The following is a 23385-nucleotide window of genomic DNA, read 5'->3' as shown; positions in this document are numbered from 1 at the left end:
GAATCATTATTGGTTTCATGAATACTGAGGTTGTCTTCATCATTCTGTTTTGTTCTAGGTATAGTAGGAGATACAATCTCATCATAAACTGGCACCTCTGATGATGAAGGTTTGTCAGATAGGGGATCCTCTTCGGCATCTTTCTTACGAGAACTCCTAGTTTGAGTAGGCATTTTTATGGATTAGTGTGACCTAAAGTTGTTCGTGATTCAGAGGTCAAGATCAAATTCAGAGATAGTTGTTCGGTTAACGTATTGTTTGAGAGAAGCAACTAAGATTTAGTCTAGTTTCAAGAAAGATCTATCTTGTATAAGACGTTTATCTAAGTTGTTTCGAGAGAAGTGACTAAGATTTATTCTGGTCTCAGGAATGATCTATCCTGTATAAGACGTTATCTAAGTGACTTAAGTTTTGATAAGTAGTTGATTGAACTAGCTAAAAGATGATTGACCAAATCATGCAACACAAATGGCAGGGGTACACTATCTTGATCTGTTTATGCTCAAGATGATGATAACCAGTATTATGCTCATTGTAAACTGTTTTAGGAAAGTTTGACTATTCTGTACTGACAAAATCAGAGATTCGTACGACAGGTTTTAATGAGTCGGACGACAATTCAATAGCTTTAGGATGACAACAATAGTGTTTCGTACGAGTTGCTGCCTAGTACTGTATGACAGATGGGTATGTCTAGGACGACAGAATATTCAGTGCAATTTTTTTATCGTATGACACAGGATTTAGCATCAGACGATAGACTATTAGGATTCGTACGACACAGTATTAGGGCTCAGCCGATAAATAATCAGACTCGTACGACACATGATATGAAGCAGGACGATAATCAAAGGAATTGTACGATTGTTTGCTGGACAGAGGCAAAAATTCTGAGTTTTCGATGACTGAGTATAACCAGATTTGAGATGGACTCGGTTTTGATCGTTGACTGACAATGAGCTGTTTAGAGGTGTACTGAGTTTTTGATTACTGAGGTATACTTGTTTGTGACACAGACAAAGTTTTGACTAGGATAGACTAATTTTTTTGGACAGAGTTTCGACTGGGATAGACTAGTTTTGGACAGAGTTTCGACTAGGATAGACTAGTTTTGACACCGACGAAGTTTTTGATCACTGAGTTGTTTCTTGTTTTCTCTAGTTTTGGTATTTCAATTTCAGTTTCAGGGATGAAAACATAGAAAACACGTAGTATGAATAATAACTCCAATCACAACATGCAAACCCTACAGAAATTGGTGAGAGAAGAAAACCTTTGCTTGTAGACTCAGGTACACATCCAATAGCTAATCAGAATACAGCCGCTCAGTTTCACGCAATGGATTCTCAACGCCGTATTATTCGACTCCAAATGCTAATGGGGGCACGAAATGACAAGTATCTTGGGAGAGTTACTATCTCTCTTGCACAAAGATTATCCCCCTTTCGAAGGTGAATCAGGTAGCTTCTAATTTTTAATTGTATCTAGTAAGGGGTCCGTTCGACACGTCGAGGTATAAACTCAATTAAGAGGTCTCCCAACCTTGAAAACCAAGGTTCAATATACCTGAAGGTACTGAGGAGAGCTATTCTCGAGCACTGCCATTGACTTGCTTTTCATCAAATCATGTTTATTTTATAGTGGGTTGGAGTACTTGGTGTTTAGCCGTTCTCACTTAGGTCGTTCCCCTCACACCGGCCGTAATGACTTTAAGAGTTTTTAAGCTCCTCGAGAGGGCAGGCCTGCTAAAAATGTACAAATCTCAAACAAGGAAGATGCCTCAAGGGTCTGGATTTCTGATTGTCTAAAAAGACAAGAGCATACTCTCCTACCTCTCAGAATTTACTTAAAACACAAAATACAGTTTTGTTCTTTAACCAGATAGCAATTTAGGTGCCTAAAAATGAATTTAAAGAAATACACGATTTTTGGTCGATTCTTCTCAGACAACCTGCAAAGACAACGAATCAGTAGTCATATTATCTTTGTGTGACAAGCATATTCTTCGACAAGCATTCTGCAAAAACTGATTAGGTTGTGAAATTTTTTAAGATAGACAGATAAACAACCAGGGTCAGTCGTCAGTATAATCAATTTGAACAGAAAACCAGAGTCATAAATTTGCTTTTTTCTCTTTTTAACCAGGAAAAATACATAATCGTACGACAATATTTACCAGATCGTACGATACATGATTCCAGTTCGTATGACACCTGTAGTTTGTCATTTTGGCCTGTGAGAAATGTCGTACGATATTACGCAGAGACTGTATGAACGAAAATCCGAAAAGTCAAAAATCTGAAAAATAACAAAAATAAAAAGTCAGTCTTGGAGGCCGAAAAATGTAGTCTTCTGCCCCACGGTGGGCGCTAGAATTTTGTGTGTGAAAAAGTGAAAAGAAGTCTGATAGCTGTAGGCACAACACTTCAATTAAGTCATTACATGTATGGTTAGTAAATCAATAATCAATAAATAATAAACCATAACAAAGCGACTAATTGCCTTCTAAAAGATGCGAGTATAAGATTGCTCTCAGCTTTTTATAAGCAATACCAGTTACTAGACTACACCAAGACGAAGGATTTAATCTATATGAGCATGATATTAAACTATATGGATGCAAGATGGATGAATAATTCAAGTAATGACGAATTCAAGCAATATGGATTCAAGCAATAATGGAATAAACTAAATATGGATGCAAATAATAAAAAAAACATAATGTATTCAATGACTCCAGAGCAAAATCAACATAATAATAATCTCTAAGGTGTTTCTCAAATATCTCTGGGGTGATTTGAATGAGAGATGAAGGCTGAATTTATAGAGAATTCACAAGAGAGAATGAAAAAGCTCAATTTAGGATTAATTGAATAATTGAGAAATCAGGTTCAGTTAACCTCGAGATAGATTCCAATTATAGTTTAATTGAAATGCATTCAGATAAGAAGTTCAAGTTGCATTAGAAATAAGAATTAATTAATTCCATGCATCTATGATAAAAATAGACAACTCTTTGATTTATTCAAGAAAAGAGTCTTTTAATGCAACTGAACTTCTTTTTCTCAAAAGTTTTGAGTTCCAATTTTAGAGAATAATCAATAATTCAATTAATTGCTTTTCTAATTTCAAGTTCTAAATTTAGAAAAAGAAATAACATCTCAAGTTTGATTTCTCTCTCAATTCAATTCTTTTATTTTAATTTCAATTTAACTCTTGCTTTGTGATTAATTCCTCTTTTGTAATAAATTAATTCCTTTTTTGCATGATTAAATGACCAATTTATTAATTAATTAAATATGCTAGGATATTTAATAAATTAAATAGGATAATTGATCAAAAATGGTTATCTTGGAATGATTCAATTAATTAAATAAATATTTGATTTAAATATTGAGTAATTGACTTGCCATGCAATATTTGATGATTAAAGAATTAATTAATATGCTCAAGATTGATTTAATTGCCTTTGGTTAGGACCTTGGTGATGTTGTCAAGATTATGGGCCCATGGTTTAGATGACCAATTTTAGGGTATTACAGAAGCATGTTTGATATGTTATGGGTTTCACTGTAACGTGTGGAGATTTGGATTTGAGTTATTTGCATTGGAGAATATGTCTTGACCATTAATTACTTATATGGATGCGTAGCCTATGGATATGCTATTGGTTATGTTCCAATGATTGTGGATCAATGAATTGATCTTTGGAAGATGTGTTTTGGTCCCCTCTTTCTCCTTGAGTGGATCTGTGTGTGTATTTTTGGTTTAGAAAGTGTATTTTGATTCAAGCCGACTTGTGTCAAGCCTTGATGATCTATCTTGTGTATAAGGATGCATATGATTGAGTTGTGTAGAGGCAAGGAAGGAAAATGGTGATGAATGTACATGCATGATGTGAGGATAATCTGTGAGATTCAGTAAAGTGCAGAGAAGAAGAGTTGTGTTTGAATGATATGCAAGCTGCTCTGAGACTATGACAAAGATTTGAGATAGAGTGTGTGAGTAGCTAAGGGTTGAGTTGTGTGTGCTGATGTTCGTCGCTTGATGTAGAGTTCAAGGACAACTTCATGATCAGAAGATCCTTCTTTTCATATCATTTTTGTCTCTTGCCTTGAGTGCAGTTAGCTTTAGGTTTTGCAAGTCCTCTTTGTATCTTGCCCCATGAGAAGTTAGCCTTGGTGTGCAAGTCTGGAGCAATGAACTCTTTTCTTTGTAATCTAATATACATAGTTGGTATTTTTTGTGAGCAGGGGCTCACCGTGGTTTTTCCACATAGAAAATCTTGGTGTTCATTTGTTGGATGTGTGTTGAAGTTTAATTTTTTATATGCTGCATTTAATTTTTGTTTTGGTCTGATTCACCCTCGTTTTAGTCACGCCTTGGGTTCAATAGTATCTTCAAGAGTAGGGCTTGAAAGGAGGAATTGCAGATACCAATCTCTACATCAAGAATGAAGGAGATAACTTGTTGATTGTTATTGTCTACGGAGAAAGATCAACTTTAATTAATTTGATGACTTTATTAATCTTCCATACTTGAGCCTCACCATTTATGATGGCATTGACAATAGTTTAAGAGTCCTCTTCCAAATGGAGTTTTGAATTTGATAATTTGCTTGCCAAGTTTATGACGAGCAAAATTGCTTTGACCTCCACTTCATTATAAGTTCCATCCTCAAGTTTTCTTAGCTCCGAATGCTAGAATATTTTCTCTCCAATCCTAAGGCACACAACCCGCCTTTGAAGGCCCATGATTGTCTTTGGATGCCCCATCAAAATTGATTTTGATCCATCCATCCTCCGATTTAATCTATTCCGCATTTCTTTCTTTACAAGAGAATAAATAAATCGAGAGAAGCCCATTAATAAACGTTGTTTAAATTTTTTAATTTTATATAATAATTTGATAAAATAAATAAAAAATTAAATAAAAATAAAAATAATTGTATCCAATAATTACATCAATATTCTTTCCTTATAAATTAATAATGAATCAATGAAAACATATAAAAAAAATTAAGAGAAAAATAAAATTTATAAAATATGCAAAAGTAAATAAATAAGAATAAATAAAAAATAAGCGGAGCGAAACTTGACGCAAACAATGTGCGACTTGTCGCAATGGAATTGTATTTTAGACATTCCGTCAAAATGGCCCAAATCTAGATTGAAATTTTCCGCCTGCAAATTTCACCATAATAAAATTATACTCAAGTGAGAATCAAAGGCCGAATACCGTGAAATTCGAAGTTTGAAACTGATGCATTTTTCTTGCTTAGGAAGTAACATGCGGCGCTGGAAATCCGAATTGCAGACAAAAATATCTATAAATACTAAATAAGAGGGGAATATGTGTGAAAATAATGTGAGAATGACGTTAATGTTGAAACTGAAGAAATTGAGAGAAAGCAGGGCGACTGTATGGGTTGTAAGCCTCATATGCTTTATAGTTCTAATGATTGTAACGCCTACCATTCCACAGTCGCAGGAATACCATGACTTCGCAGACCAACGGAATTTTTTCGGTATGTTGTTCTCCTCTATTCGCTTTTGCCTTTTTGTTCCTTCTCTCTCTCCAAACATCTGAATGAGTAGCAGAAAAAACCAAAATTAGGCAACCTTATATGTTCAGTTCATCTTATGAAACGTTTTAAGAGTGGATATTCCACCAGGGTTTCTCTATAATTGTTTTAGTCTTCTTCCTTTTCTTTCAACTTCCTTCGAAATGTACAATAATTTATTTTTAATTATTGTTCTGTGAAATTCTATCATTGGTTTTTGATTGGATTCGTCACTCTCTCTCTCTCTCTCTCTTCTTTCAAATTCTGACAAGGTTTACAATATTTTGGTTTTAATTATTGTGGCTTGAAATTGTTCTGTCTTTTTTTGTTTTTTAATTGGTTTTGCTCGTCATTCCAATTTTTTTTATTTTGTTTTAACTGCCTACAAATCCATGATATTTTGGTTTTAATCATTGTGCCCTGAAATTGTTCTATCATTTTTATATTTTAAGTTGTTTTGTTCGCCATTCCCAAATTTCTGCTTTATTTTCCAGTAAATAAATACAGCAGCATGTATTATATTTCTACCCAGAATGTATCGCAAAAGCTGCATATTCTAGATAAAGGTTCACTTGTTATGTTAGAAGAGTGGTTTTATTAGGGACCTTCACTCAATAGTAAACAACGATGAACATCAAAGTTAGGATTATGTCCCTGTGGGCCACAGCTTGACACACAGTCATTGGTTGCAAAATACAAAATTTATCACTTTTTGTTACACTATATGCTAATGGTGACTAATTAACTTAAAAAAGGCCTACATTGTAAAAGATTGGTGCTCCGGCAACCATCTAAACTAAGCTGGGCAAGAGGGAACAATGTCCTTACAGCAGCACACGCCTGGGAATACGTATCAGCTAGAGCCTCAAGCAGCAGATCCATAATCTCACCTCAAGTATCCACTATGGCTATGCCCATACCCACGATCACACTCCCTGCCACCCTGAACATCCATTATAACCAAAGAAATATTATGGCCCACAGGCATTGCCATGGACACTATTTTGTGTTTATTCCATTTAATCAGGTCACTCTGAAACTCCAGTACATGTGCCACCCTGCATGCCCTGCTCTCCTACAAGTCCATCAACTTCAGCTCATCTATTAATAGGGAAGGGGACTATAAGAATCTCCTCCACTCTTGTTTGGTCCTTTGCCTCTTGGGTGATGCAGGAAGGTGGGAGGAGGTTCTACCACATGTAGCTGCGAAAATGCAGGTCCAGTGTATTTAGTTATAACGTGCAATGCTCCACCTCCATCTGCAACAATTTGTTCGTCCTTTCCAAATTGTAAAAGGTTAACATGGTTAGATTTCAGCAACTTGAAAATTTGATCTCTGGAGCTGTCAACTTCTATTTAAGAGAAGGGGTCACAGCTGCAATGTTTGACTGTGGAGCTGTTCCCTACACCTCCACCACTTTAGGTGGCTCAACTAAACTCTGCTCCCTGGAGGCTGTTGTATGGTGGACTTCCCACAGGAGTTTGAGTTCCTTTCTCTTTGGCACAAACACAACCTGTTTGAGAAAATTAGCCAGCCACGAGAAATGATCCAATTCTCCACCCGAGTTGTCAAATTTCTCAGGAAAGCATCTACAACTGTGGAACTAATCCTTTTCACGCCTGGTTGTTCTTCTCAGTCATCCAACCCTTAAATATTTTGAATAAACACCAAATTGATTCCTTTGGATACCATGAAAATTGTTCTGAACTTGCATGTGAAGACCTGTTCTACAAAAGTCACCATTTTGCACTTGAAACTTGAACGAACACAGGGCCATGGGTCTAGTATGAGGCAGGGTGCAAAAATTGACAAAGACAAACATAGAGCAGAGTATGGATGCATGGAAGAGGTGCTGATGAAAGAAGACAGGGCAAGGCCACCTGACTTAATCCGTACATCCTCATGATTTCCTTCCCATGTCTGGTCAATGGTGAGAGGCAAATACATTTCCTAGGCCATGTCGCCTTCCTAGAAATGTTATAAAGTCAGGTGATGCCATCAGTTCACAATCCGTTGATCATAGATTTAGTGGGTCCCTCCAACAGTATGGAAGCTAGAAGCACTTACGCTAATAAGGTTGATCAGACTTGTCAATCATAGAATCAAAATTCGCAACCGAGGATAAGTTAATTTGACTTACTCTGAAATTAGCAGGGAGGTTTGTAGGCTTGTTTGCCTCTTGGAAGCAACGGGCAAAACTATTATGCTGGAATTTTGCAGCCAACATCCTCACCTCTTGAAAAATGCAGTTGACTTCCAGCTAGGCATGGTGGACTTTTTGCTAGCCAAGATCATGATTTGGGAATCATTTGCTACTTCCAAGATGGTTCAAGTCATCTACCAATGGCCATGCAATTGCTTTAATGTTCATTCTATGTGGGATGAACATAGAGGAGGCCATAATTATTTTGTCTTTATCATATCTAATGTTACTGCAGGTCCCAACATTACTTGGGTTACCCTTCGGAGGCTCCATCAAAATTTATATACCCCTAGATGGCTCTAGATGAAGGCACACATGTATGTGTTAAAGAGAAAAGAGTACTTAAGGTCAATAGGAAGAAGTTGAGGTGGCTTGGCAAAGTGCTGCATAAACATGGTTGTTATATTGGAAATATAAAGCATACATATAAGAGCAAAATAATAGATAATTACTAGAAAATTATTTTCATTCTTTAGTTAGCATAAGTGGAGAAGATGATGTAGAGGAATCATAGATTAAGAAAGATTGAAAAAATGGGCTATTGTTGACTTGGTAGGTCATGGTTCATGCTTTCTTGGTTTAAGCTAGGCTAGGTTTAGTGAGTTAAAAAATGGTGTAGTTGGGTTGGATTAGCGAGGATACAATGGTTTCAGAAGGCGAGGTGTTAGGTTGTAGTTGAGGTCTGATTGTAGTTTTTAACTTCCCTTCAAATTTGAATTTGATTTTTGAGTTCAATTGCATGACTTGCAGAGGTAGTATTTGCAAACCCTTCCAAGGTAAGGTCTTAGTTATTCCTATTTATTCCTTGGTTGCTGAAAAGGTTTAGTGTTTTGTTTGGATGGTGAATGTGAGCAAGGAGGTTACAGAATTGGCGTAACCTTGAGCTGGGAAACATTGTGACCTGACACCCAAACTCTCTTTTCTCTTGGAAGGTTTTTCTTTCGACTAGTTTCCCTATAAATTTTGAGCCTCTTTTTTTCAATAGGCTTTAACTTCAGAGTCTCTTTGCTTCAAGAATTGGATTATCTCCTTCTAGCTTTGGGTCCTAGGTTTTGTGAGCTCTTCCTTCACTTCATTTCAAAAAATCACAATAAATGAAATATTTTGGAAATCCAACACTCAGATAAGTATATATTCTGAAATAATCACAACAATTGATAATATTCTAGAAAGTCAACACAATAAAAGATCTTGAAAAATCATTGAAAACCTCACACCAAAATGGAAATTGGAAAACAACTAGATATCTTTCTCTTCTAAAGCACATTGGCGATCCTTGTGTAGAATAGCACTGAATGGCTAGGAGGGCTTTTGTTGTTGGGAGAGAAAGAAGAACTCATGTTCATTCTTTGAAGATGAAATTTATAAAATGATCAAGCAATCCTTTTCTTGAGACACAAACTCCTTTTATAACTTTTCAAAATTATTCTCTCAAAGTTATAAAAACATAATAAAATGTCATTTTTCACTTTTCTACACCTTGGGTCTAGTGACACTTTATTTAATCACTTAAAGCACCTTTTTAAATAATTAAATATAAGTTGTCTTTTAATATGAAGTTACTTTTTTGACAACTTTGTTTTAATTATTTCCATAATTTTGAAAAAGGGGACATGACACCCTTCTCAGTGGATGTTGTGATTAAGATCTTGGACCTGTTGATCCCCTCTTTTGTCCTGTTCCTATTGAAGGTATAAATGAAAAATCAGTCACTTGGAGCAATGCACCAGTTGATGCATACACGCAACTCAAGGAAGATCTTCAAGATGCATCAGTTTTGGTGAGTCTAGGCTTTCATGAGCTGTATCAGCCCTTCCCTCCTTCTGCTTCATCCTATTTGTCGTTGCTATTGTGCTTCAAATGAACGAAGATGAGTATGAGCAGCCTAATGCACTTATCAGCAAGACATTACATAATGACAAATGGAGGAATGCACCATGGACTGATAAGATAACATTTGAAGTTGTTTGTAGGAGCTCATTTGAGCTAATTTCTTAGGAACAAGTTGATATGCCAATTAGCTTGGTGCCTCTAGGGCAAATGCTTCTACATGACGTTGAAGTCCCTTTAAGGCAAGGTGTAGGTCTGGATGCAATGGAAGTCAATGAGGTAGACTTCATGTATGCATCTGCCTTTTGTCACCTCAAGGATGTTCCATATACAAGGATGATTTATTTTGTTAATAGAACATGAAATGTTCCCCCTGGATGGAATTACAATCATCAAGGAACACTTGAGCTACAGAGCTTAAGATATGTGTTGATACATACTAAATTATTGTGGAATGGCTTGTGGCATGGCTATATGGAGATGCTAATAAGAATGATAATATTGCATGTTGTCATAGGGGTTTCACCTATTATCATATGAAGCTATCGGTTCATGAGACTACGGATTAGCATTACTTTTTGTAAGTAATGGTTCTACCTTGTATATATTTCTGTGCCTTGTGTGTTGTGTGTATTTGTGCAATCTTGATGTTAGTTGGTCAAGATGAAGTGTATTTGCCTTGTCCCTCTTTGCTTTCCCCTTTTGTGGTCTGCATCCTATAGTTGGACTCACTTTGTGCCTACAAGAGAAACGCCCCCAACTAGAGCCAATGGTGGCACCCCATTCCAGTGTGTCCAAATTTGCTCAATTCCAGTTCGCTTTTGTGTATCTTCTCTTGTCTAGCCCATTATTGATAACTGATTTGAGAAACTACTAGTGGGCTCCCTGTAATTTCCCCAAATTGGAACTAACCTATTTGTGCCCAAAATTGACAATTCCAACAATAGAATCTCTTCTTAACAATAGGATACTAAATTAAATTCATTTAATCATTAATGAACTTAAGAAGCAATGAACATATACATGGATTTGTGAACAAGTATATTATTTGGAATCATAAATATTATTACTAGCTAACAACCCCGTAACGAATCATAGGCTAGTTTGGTAGGAAAAATTGAAAGGGTGCCACTAAACTGCTCAGCCCAACTAAGCCCAAGAGCGTGTAGCATCCAACTATTACAACTCGCCCCTGACCCACAAGCGGCAGGAACACTCCACTATGACAAGTTTCATCACTTGGAGTGGTCTACTTAGTTCAAGGGAACCGGTAAACTGTATCTCCCTAGCTTATTTCCTCCACCTTTACATCTGATTGATTATGGTATAAATATATACATGATTTATGTATTTAAAGGAATACAATGCCATATTAATCTCATTAGGATAAATGCCATAAAGATATCCATATAATAATTAATGCACAATATACTATATCTCATACCAAATTACTTGTAGATTGCTTAATCGGCTGTATGGCATGAATAACTCGTGCTCAAATCAGATCTCCTTGATCGATTGACTTTTTTTTGAAATGATTGCTTGATCATAGAAAATTGTGGAGTCTTATCAATAAGACAATTTTCTGCATATCTGATCTCATTAGATTTCTATTTTCCTCCTATATGCAAGTTATATGCATTCCAATTTCTGATGTTTACCCATAGCTTATTTTCCATTCTCTGCCTGATGTTCTCTGTCAATGAACCCACTCTTTTTTATATCCCTCATGAAGGGATGAGGAGTCATGATTCTTCACAAAGGATACATCTCCCTCAAGCAGAGTTCTGCGACTCGCGACGAGTCACGCGAGTCAGTGGGCTGGGTGACCCCTGCTGGGTCACGGTGACCCTGACCTGGGCTCGGACGGGTCAGGGGGTGTGACTCGCCTGACTCGCCGAGTCAGCTAGTCACTCCCTGACTTGCCGAGTTCGAGGGTCATGACCCGGCGTCATTTGAGTTGGACTCTGATTTTCTTGAACAAATTTATCTCTATCTGCTGTTGAATTCACCTTCTTTGGTGTGAATTGTTCCTTGATTGAATTCATTTGCTTTACTTCTTCTTTTCTGCTGTTAATATTAACTCTCTTCTGATTTTCAATTAATACTTAGTTTGAATGCTAATTCCTTTTGCATCAAAATCAAACCCTCTGCTTGAAGTCGCACATTTTCTCTACTCTGATCTGATTGCTTTTGCATTCTGCTATGATCTGATTTGGACATTCACTACCATGGATTTTACATTACTTATGCATTCATTGTTGAAGCCTACACTTGCAATTTACACAAATTCACCCCATCTGCTCTTGAATTCGCACCTCTCTGCCTGAATTCATCTCTGCTCTGACTTATTTCTGCTTTGAATTGAATTATGTATCATGGTTCCTTTGATTTTGTATTTGTAGGCATTCAAAACATTTGTTTCTCTTGCAAAGGGAGGTTGGCCAGGTTATGTTTTGTATCGTTTTTCAGATTTTGACACTATGTTTTCTAAATTTCTAATTCCTTCAGCTACAATTTACATTTCTACGCATGTGATGGATGTATGTTTATGTATGTGATCAAATTAGCTTCTATTTGATGATGTTATAGTGTCTTTAAGCTTAATTCAATAATGGATGTATGAAACAAGTTTTAAATTGTTAAAAATCTCTAAATTTTAAGGGTTTTCTTATTTTGCCGAGTCCGAGCCGAGTCACGAGCCGAGTCAGCCTCGCCGAGTCAGAGCCGAGTCCGAGTCTGGGAACTTTGCCCTCAAGTGACGTGTCCCTTCCCTTCATACAAATCGCTACCATACCAATCGTTGCCTTCATAATACTACTTTGAAAGATACGTGCCCTTTCTTTGAAGAATCATTTTTCATGTTTAACTCCTAAGTGTCATCTCCTTTGCTGAGTTAATTAATTACCAATTACTGCGTTTTGAAAGACTATGGCAGGTCATGATGGATATTACACTATCCTTAAGATAAGTCGCCAATTAGGATGGTATAATCTGATATATATATATATATGTATACAGATACAGATATACATATATATATATATATATATATATATATATATATATATATATATATATATATATATATATATATATATGCATATACATATACATATATATATATATATACACATATACATAAAATCGGATTTTCAAAAAAACGTAAAAAAATGAAGAAAAAAGTCAAAAACTATTTTTTTCAAATATTTAAGGGCATTTCCATAGCATAGAGATATTGTAAGCAAATAAAATAGAGACTTCAACACATGAATTGTAGAATATAGATTTTCATTGTTTATATTCATATCACTGATTACATTGCACAAAACATACCACACCAACTTAAATAATAACTAGATGGTGACAATTGTAGAAACGCCAATTACAATATGATTTGTGACTTTGTACAAAGTCAACCTATAAACTAAGTACAATGTTCCAAAAAATCAATCACACACACACACACACACACATATTTATACACGTAGAAGCATTAATCGTTTGGGGAATTAATTGGCAAATCAAAAGTATAAGATTTTTTAAAAAAATCGGATTTTAAAAAAAACGTAAAAAATTGAAGAAAAAAAGTCAAAAACTATTTTTTTTTTAATATTTAAGGGCATTTCCATAGCATAGAGATATTGTAAGCAAATAAAATAGAGACTTAAATACATGAATTGTAGAATATAGATTTTCATTGTTTATATTCATATCACTGACTACATTGCACAAAACATACCACAACAACTTAAATAATAACTAGATGGTGACAATTGTGGAAACGTCAATTACAATATACAAAGTCAATCTATAAACTAAGTACAATGTTCCAAAAAATCAAAATATTAGCAAGGAACAAACAAGAACTAAGGGTTCATTAGGGTATGGGAGTGTTGTGGGTGAAATGAGACAGCCACATACCCATTTGAATGCCTCATGCAAAGAGCCCATTAAAACTCTTTTCCAATTTGTAATAGCTTTATACAAAGGTAAAAGAAAACTTTACCAAGGGATAGAGTTTGGTTGTGACATTTGTACACAAATATTTCAAAGGAAGTACACTACATTGGGGTATCTAGTCACCTTTTGGGCATTACATGACAAAGGTTAAGACTTGTCCAAAGATATCATTTGTGAGAAGACAAAGGTAAATAGATTGTTTATGTAGGACGAAGCATGTTTTTGAATGAAATTTTTGCGTTCAAAATAAAAATGAATTTCTTGAAATTAATTAAGAATTTATACATTCTTAAATTTATTTAATATTTTTTATTATTATCCTTTTTAAATAGCCGTTTTTGTGTTTATAATAGAGAATAGTTTTTAATATTTAATTTGAGCTTCAATCCATTTCATACTATTATATTAAATAGTATATATTTATTATGTAATGTAAAAATTATGTATGAAATGTATTGAAGCTCAAATTAAATATTAAATATTGTCTCTATATGGGTATTTATAAAAGATAATAATAAAAAATATTAAATGAAGTAAAGAATGTATAAATTCTTAATTAATATCAACAAATTCATTTATATTTTTAATGCAAAAATTTCATTTTAAAACAAATTTTAAATAAAAATATTCTTGATTAAAACAAAAAAAAGTCAATTACAACAATTTCATTTCTATTTTTAATAGAGATATTTCATTTAAAAAACAAATTTTTGATAAAAATAATTTTTATTAAAATAATTTTTTTTTTATGGAAAAAATAAAATTTACGAAACAAAATAATGATTTGAACAAATTTTGGTGCCCTAGAAAGGCGTTTTATCGACCTAGTTCAGTTTACACGACCTTGAAAATGCCATCAAACCTTGTATGCGCGACCCAGAAAATCCCTAAAAATTCCCTTGACCCTTTGTGCGACCTTGTTCCTGTAGATTTTCTGCTTCCTTTGCTGCTTCACATCAATTTGCTGCGTCGTCGATGGCATTCTTTTGTCGCGCGGTGGGATTTTATAAGTTTTTCGCATGACATTTCTGAGTTTCGCAGTGTTGGGTTTTTGAGCTCTTTTAATTTCCATTGACACGTTTTATTCCCGACTAATTAGACGATTTTTCCGCTATTTAAACACGCTAGAAATTGTTGAAATCGTTGAACGTTTTTCTAGTGATTTTTTGGGGAAAACATCGGCAACCATGACGGCTCCTGATTAATCGCAATCAGTCGTGATCAATTCCAGATTTTTGCTTCTATGCTCATACATACATATGCATATATGTATACATATACATACATACATACATACATACATACATATATATATATATATTCTTTTGTATTATCCATATGTGACGGGGCAAAAGTCACCTAAGTGCTGTTCCTTGTTATTCCCCAAGAACATGTCATGTGTTGGAAATCGTAGAAATTTGAAAAAAATCCTAAGTTTGGGGTATTATTGGTCATTTTTTGGTGTTGCAAACTTTTATTGGATGTTTTGGATATTTTAATGCTCAACCAAACATCCATATCTAGTATTCTTTCTTGCATAAGAGTTTCAGAGAGTCCTTTTGAACTCTTTCTTATCTTTGCCTTCATTTCATTGTTTGCAAATTTTCAACTTGGATCTAGACATTTGTGTGTCCTTTGATCGTCTCCTCTTTTCCAATATTTTCTTTCATTTCCTTTCACTTCAACCATTTGTAGGAATTTAAAGTGGATTCAAATATTTCCTAGATCTAGTCCTGGCTTCCACTCCCCCCACTTCTCGTTCTTCCATCACTCACCTTTGTGGAGTTTCAAGGTGGATGTGAACATTTGCCTCACATTTACATCCCATATCTTGTCTCACAAGATTTCCTCACAAATTCCTATTCCTCTGTCCTTTTCCTTATTTGTGGATTTCCCTAGTGGATCTGGACTTCTTTCAATATAGCATCCACTCTCTTCATCTTGTTCCACCAACTTCCTCGTAGAATTCTTACTCACCTTTGAACATTTGAACCTCCACCCAAATATCCTGTTCCATCATCCACTTTCAGACTATATCTGTGCAAGGACTTCCCTTAACATTTTTCACTCATTTTTCCTATTTCAAAGGTCAACATGGCTTTTGGACCTTCTCCCTTAGATCTAGACATCAAGTTTTTATATCCTTGATGCTCCTATTGCTCTTATTGCCTCTTTGTAGAATTCTTATGGACTTTAGGATGGCCATTCTCTTGTTCATATCCCAATTTTGGTGCAAACCTGAAATATTGCATCATCCATTCATGCATCTTGTTTCATCTTAGGCTTTTGCAATTCTTTGAAGATACCTCCTATATGCTACAACCACCTCTAGGTTGTTCTAAGACCACCATTAACACCCCAATCCAACACTGCAACTACCAAATTACTTTTTATCGCCAAAACACAACTACTTAATATGTACTTTCATTAGTGGAGGATGAAGGTGGCCATGCCGCCATTAATGAAGTAGGTGATCTTAGCTCTCAAGGATTTCTAGATCGATTCTTGATTGTTGATCTTGTGGATTTCATGGGTTTGAACTTGCAAGGCATTCCTTGTCATGTACATCTTGAGATACCATTATGACTTAGGAATGTTGCGATTTCAATAGAGGATGGCTTCACCATACCTCTTGGTTCTTGCAAACCTCACAAAAGCGTGATTTTGGTACCTAAGTATTTGGCATGGGTGATCTCTGCAGTTGTAACTAACCATGAATCTTCTCTCAAGATGGTTCGTTGGTGATGGAATGCTACATATTCACAACCTTTTATCATTTAGATGATGGAAAACAAGTTTTGGACACAATGAGAATGAAGATGTAGCATTGTAAATTGTAACCCTTCACAATTTACACCAACTTCTGTGCCCCTACTTTAGTGTGCCCTATCTTAGCTTTCTCCCAGGTCTATTTTCAGCCTTTTCACCTTGAATCTGGTGTCATCCGTCCGCATGGAGAACCGAACCTATGCCTCAGGCTGTGCAGCCTGAGCCCCCATTGGTTTGCCCTGTTTTTTGTGGACCATGGCGCTCAAGGAGTCTTGGCTCTAGGACCATGGCACCTGGGGCGTCTTGGTCCCAAGGCCATGGTGATTGGGGCGTCTTGGTCTTCCTCAAACAAGACCTAATTTAAATGGGTCGATGCCACTTCCCCTCGGTGATTTCAGTTCTTGATGTCTCAATTTGACCATTGGAGGTTGGGCTAATCGGTAAATTACCATGGGAACCCTATATAGGAGCATTCTTTTTATTTATTTTCATCTAACATCATCCACAATCCACCCCATCATTCGTGCATCCATATGAAGCATCTTCAAGTATTCAAGGCAAAATTTCATCCCACCATATCCTTTAGCATCATGGAGCAACAAATCTACAACAATCTTCATGCAAGCTTGTGTGTTTAATTAGGTCATTCATGTTCATGTTATGTCAAGTCATGTTATTGCATCAATACTTGTGATCACATCTAAAGAGCATTGCATCATCATCCATTGTCAATTGCAGCAGATTTGAGGTAATATCATTCAACATTTACTTTAGCATTTCCATTTATAATTCAAGGGTTAATTCCAAACTTGGGGTTTGACTTAGGCAAACCCCTATCAACAACATCATTTCCCTTCTTTCTATGTGTAGGTGATAGATCCAAGAGCCATAGACAAAGATTCTGGTAGAGGAGACGACGACGATTAGATTTGACTTTTGTAGAGGCGAAAATGAAAGGACCAGGATGAAAACCGCCGCTGTCTTGGGAATTTCTGACGAGCTTCTGGGAATAGATGTTGAGCGACATCCTGATTTTGAAAGATTCCAATCTGTTTGCATCCAACATCAAGGATCGGCATGCAAATTGCCACACGGTCCCACATTTTTCGGGCTGAACTTGCTGTCATGGGTGCTTCTTTGATTCTCCTGTTTAGACTTTGCTCCGTGGCTCTGTATCTCATTTGTAGCTTGCTGTTTCTGTTGTTTCATGTCAATTCTTCATCATTCACCTTAGATCTAGCATTCAGGTACATTCAAATCAATTTCAACTAAGCAAAGGAAAAAGAACTTGATCTACATTCAATCCTCGTGCTTTGGATCAACTAAGTTCTCCCTTCCTTTAATGTTTGTTTGGAAAGTTAGATCATTTCCTAGTTTACAAGGCTCAACTTGCGAAACCCTAATTTTCCATCCATTACAAAAGAGAAGGAACTTCTAGGCTACTAAGGTTTGTCTACAACAAAGGGTTTTAAGATATTTTTTTATTGCAGCAATTTGGGTTTCATCCCAAATGTATAATGAAACATTGTTATCCTAGGAGAATGGATTGAAGGTGCAGATCTGACATTATTTGAATGTCTCTATGTTTAATGTGTATATTTCAAGGTGTTATTTTTGATTAGTTGGCTAGTTGGTTTGAACGTGTAGTCTCCAATAGTATCTTGATTAAGGTGTTGTAGGTGGATTTTAGTCATTGCATTTTTTGCATTTGAAACTTGTAGACTTTGTTCACCAAATTGAATAGGCACTTGTTTGCTTGTTGCTCAACCTTCTATTATCAACATTTTCAAAACAACTAGATTTAAGCATCAATTTACATTGTGTTGTTGATATTATTATTCATTTCCATGTCTAGATGTGCACAAAAGCATTAGGGACCATTAGGAAACTCATCGTAGACACTTTCATGTGGTAGTTCATATTCTTTAAGATGGTGTAGGATCTTGCATCTTAAACTAGCATATAGATACAAAATGACAACTTGAAAAGGGGTATACTATGTGTTGTGTATGGTTTGTGGCAAGATGCATGTATATCCATTACCTATAATTTTATCTAAATAGCACTTTAGGGAAGCTCCCCATGGATTAATTGAGTCAAAAGTCAAAGGTGGTCATATGCACCTTAGGAAATTGGTCTAAAGTTGCTCTGCTTTAACATTTGTGTGAAGTCTTCTTCCCCAAGTTTGACACTTGTGGTGCTCAAGAGAATCTTACTTTTAGGGATTCAGGGACTTTGATGCAATCATAGATGGAGGGTCCAAGAAAAGGACTGTCCAATTGTGCAACTAAGAGTTAACACAATGAAATTATCATGAACAAAATGAAATTCCCATTGATTCAAAATAGTAGAATGATTATAGCATGCTTATTTGCTTGTCTCATGCAAATTATAGATTGGCTCATAGGCCACCATAGGCTTATTACAAGCTTACATGCTAGATTCGATTTGGAATTCAAAATTCTAAGGAACAAGCTAGACGTATGATTTTGTTGACAGCCTAACACTACTACTCTCCTAGATAACTCACCGACTTACAATGAATGTAAGAGGTGTTTATATATCAGATTTAAGCTTTAGGACTGATCCATGTCGGCTGAAGATGCCCCAACACCCGATGTTCAGTGAAACATGTAGGTTGGCCTGATTCTGATGATGAAGATCCATGAGTCAATGAAATATACCGTGGTTCCATTCCAAGGTTACTCTAGTCCCATTATGCCTCATGGTATGTTAATTTTGATGTCACAAGGTATGAAAGGGTTTTGCACACTTTGCCTGATGAACTTTGTATTGGCTTCTTTGCACTGTGATCTTCTGTTAGTGATATCTTCTTTGAAATTGGTCCAAGTGTCTCAAATCTTGAATATGTTTTGTGTGTGTTGTTGTAGACATCTTGTTTGTTGCCATGGGCCAAATTGATGTAATGTGGTGAATTGCAGTGAGATTTGTTGGGATGCTCCTATATCAGACACCAAGGGTTATTTGAAAAGTGAGTCTCACACCTTGTTGTTTTCGGAGATAATCCCATGTGTTCTATCTTAACTTGTTGAAATTCATGATGAGTCTTCTACTAGTTGTCCTTTCCACTTCACTAGGTGTTCCATGTACTTGTCAATTTTTGGTTGTGCATCGAATTTTCTGTCCAACATTTGCTCAATATGTACCTATTGTTGTTGTAGTAGTTGTTCCTTGAAAGAAACTTTTATGGTGTCTTTGAGTGCCTCTACTCCCCTAGGATGTAGTCTAGTCGCTACGTCAAATGGTGTCCTTTCATTGAATTGTTGTATGCAAACTTTGCTTGCAGTAGAACTATGGCCCAATTCTTGTTTTATCTCCTACTAAATATTTCAACAAGTTGCCCAAACTCCTTTTTACTACCTCTGTTTGTCCATTAATTTGTGGATGAAATATTGAATTGAATTTCAAATCTGTCTTCATCTTCTTCCATAATGTCCTCCAAAAATATCTTGTGAACTTGGTGTCCCTACCTGAGAGAATACTCCTTGGTAAACCATGCAGTCGCATAATCTCCCTAAAGAGTAGATTAGCAACATGTACAACATCATGTGTCTTCTTACAAGGAAAGAAATGCACCATCTTGGAAAATCGGTCCACTATTAGAAATACAAAAATCATGTCCTCTCCGTGTCCTTGGAAATCCTAATACAAAATCCATCTTGATATCCTCCCAAGGTCTTTCCAGTATTGCTAGAGGTTGGTACAATCCAATATTTTGACTGCTTCCTTTTGCAACTTGATAGGTTCTACATTCTTGAACAAATTTCCTGACATCCTTATAATTTTGTGGCCAAAAGTAATGTTCACTCACTAGAGCTACTGTCTTGTCAATGCCAAAGTGTCTTGCTAATCCACCTCAATGTTTCTTCTTGATTAAATTCTCCCGCATTGAACTCCTAAGAATGCACAATTGGTTCCCTTCAAATAACATATCATCTTGAATGAAATAGTCCAGCCACATGCTTCTGTTATCCACTACTGGGTCTCTACTCGCTTTCCAGGCTTTGCAAAATCTGGGTCATCTTCATACCGGTGTTTCAATTCCTCAAATTCCATTACAACTACTTTCATTCTTCTCAATGGATTCCTCCTCCCAATCAATGCATCTGCAACCTTATTTGACTTTCCACTCTAGTTTTTCAATACCAATGTATAGATTTGCATGAACTCTACCCATTTCATGTGTCTTCGGTTCAATTAACTTGATCACTCAAATATTGTAAGGCTTGGTGATTAGTATACAACACAAATTCCTTCAGCAACAAATAATGTCTCTACTTCTTAAAAGCTTGAATTATGGCATAGAAAACCTGATCATATATTGAATATCTCTTCCTTGCATCATTCAACTTCTCACTGAAATAAGCTATTGGTCTACCTTCTTGATTCAATACTACTCCTATTGCACTTCCACTAGCATCACAATCAACCTGAAATACTTTATCAAAATTAGACAAGAATAATATTGGTTGTTTGGTTACTTTTTGTTCAACAATTCAAAACTGTTTTTTTTTCTTGATGTTCACTTGAATTCCTTATGATCTCCCCTCATTGTTTTTGTCATTGGTGTACAAATAGCACTAAAACTTGTAATGAACTTCTTGTAGAAACTTGCCAATCCGTGAAAAGATTTCACCTCTCCAATGCTGATTGGTGTTGGCCATTCCACAATTTCCCTTACATTCTCTAGATCCATCTACAAAAACAACAAATCTCAAATTTGTTTTTATAAAGCTACACTTCTTGATTTTTATGAACAATTTTTCTTCTCTTAACTTTTGACATGCTTTCTTAATATGTCACAAATGTTCCTCTTTTGTTTTACAAAAAATTCTAATATCATCCAAGTAAACAATGAGAAACTTACCAAGAATTCTTTCAAAACCTCGTTCATCAACCACATGAATGTACTCGGCGTGTAGGTCAATCCAAAAGGCATGAAAAACCACTCACATAACCCTTCATTAGTCTTGAATGCTGTCTTAAATTCATCTCCTTCTTTGATTTTGATCTGATGGTATCCACTCTTAAGATCCATCTTAGTGAAGTACTTTGTGCCATTCAAACGAGCAATAATGTCATTGATCCTTGGCAAGGGGATTCTGTACTTGATAGTGATCTTGTTGATAACTCATGAGTCTATGCACATCGTCCATTCTCTATCTTTCTTTAGTGCTAGTACTGCTGGTACTGCCTATGATCTTAAGCTTTCCCAAATCAATCCTTTCCTCATAACTCTTGTACTTGTCTATTTAGCTTTGCATTTTTTGTTGGTGTCGTACTATGCACCGCTTTGTTTAGCAAACTTGCTCTAGGTATGAGACTTATGTGACGATTGACACCCCAGATTGGTGATAATCCTTTTGACACATTTTCCAATACAATGTCTTGGTATTCTATTAAAAATTCAAAGACTTTCTTCTTTGGTGTTTTCTTTTTCTTGGCGGTGGTACTCTCTGCATTTTAGTTTCTGTACTTTCATATAATTAATGCAAAACACATATTTTTTACGTCTCAATCTGTCCAAAAATTTCCTTCCATCCACCAAATAGATTCTGGCATTACCGCACACTTCACTCTTACGCTTCTCCTCTAAAGGGATCCAGATATCTTTTTCGCATTCAAGGTCGCACTATAGGTGTTCTTTCTTCAATCATGAATTTCTTTCCTATCATACTACCATGGTCTTTCCAACAACATATGACATGCATCCAACAGCATAATATCACACAAGACTTTATCATTATATGATTCCATGTGGAATTTCACCAAACATTTCCATCATCTTGTGATCATCTTGAATCCATGCCATCCTATATGAGTTTGAATGTTTCATCCTTTTCAAATTCAACTTCCTCACTATCTCTTCAAAAGCCAAATTATCTATACTACAACTATCAATAGTAAGTTTACAACACTTACCTTCTGATTTGCACAATGTTCTGAACAATTTTCTCTGTGTTGGTTCGTCAGTTATCTCAATTTGCAATAGAGCTCTCCTCATGACCAATGATTCACCCTTAGGTTTTCCAACAGATCAGCCAACATGTTTTTCCTCCGCATATGCTGCTGTTGCCCTGTTCTCTACTCTTTTGCTAGCCCCTCTTTGATGACATTCAAAATTTCAAATGCTAGATATCCTCCTCCACATCTGAAACAAGTTCCTCTGAAAGGCTTCTTGTCAAATCCTCTATCATTCCTCTGATATCCATCATTGTAGTATTGTTACTTCCTTTGTTATTGCAGCAGGAATTTTTGTTACTCCTCCCTTGGAAAATTTCATCCCTCTCATCTCTGCAGTATGGACTTCCCCCCTTGTTTTGCTCCTTGTAGGTTCTCCTTTTGCCACGTTGTGTTCTCTCTCTAGAATTTCCTCCTCTACCTTTCTGCCTTTGTTCAAATCTTTTGTTCAACTTTTAGTGGAAATTGATAGGCTTCTTCGACCATTGTCATCATTACCAAACTCAATTCTTCTTGGATGTTTGTTTTGAGGCCATTTGTGTACCGCAGCACTTTTTCTATAATAAATCTCAATTTATTTTAATGTTTTTGGCAATATGTAAGCTCAAGATAAACACATCAACAAGATTAAAGTGCTGTTACAAATAAACAGTGCTGAATCTGCTGATACTAAAACTCATAGAAAGTAGCATTGATAAAGTCACTTTCCCAAAACCCAAAATACATATACCCAACACCCAACTGGAAACATCAATGAATTACTTTGAGATTATGAGCTGGAATGATCATGACAAGTTTGGAAATCACAGTATGAGCTGTTGTAAGTGATGCAGCAAGTCTGATATGACTGAAAGTGTTGTTGCAGGTCATAGCAGCCATCAAAAAACCATCAAAACCCCCTCCAAATCAGCATAGAACACCTTCCAAGGTTGCCACACAGCCTCACACACACCCAACATCACTAAACACCCTCAAGATGACAAGGAAAAGACAGGTTGCAGGTTTGTTAATAATTTTCAGCTATGCACAATCACTGGTTATGATGTTAAAATAGGGGTGTTTAGAATTAAAATG

The 23385-nt window shown here is 35.9% G+C and overlaps 1 protein-coding gene across 3 annotated transcripts in view; it reads left to right on the top strand.

Annotated features, from left to right (window-relative positions):
- Positions 1–5101: 5101 nt before the first annotated feature.
- LOC131029581 (uncharacterized) overlaps positions 5102–23385 on the top strand; it is an 86092-nt gene continuing 67808 nt past the window's right edge. For all 3 annotated transcript variants that reach the window (XM_057960107.2, XM_057960105.2, XM_057960108.2), the window contains exon 1: positions 5102–5527. In XM_057960107.2, coding sequence (XP_057816090.1) covers positions 5353–5527 — 175 coding nt within the window. In that variant the 5' untranslated portion in view covers positions 5102–5352. The remainder of the gene's footprint in view (positions 5528–23385) is intronic.

The sequence above is a fragment of the Cryptomeria japonica genome, chromosome 3, assembly GCF_030272615.1.
Source record: "Cryptomeria japonica chromosome 3, Sugi_1.0, whole genome shotgun sequence".
NCBI lineage: Eukaryota > Viridiplantae > Streptophyta > Pinopsida > Cupressales > Cupressaceae > Cryptomeria > Cryptomeria japonica.
The sequence above is the reverse complement of the archived record's forward strand: the minus strand, read 5'-3'. Positions and strand labels throughout refer to the sequence as shown.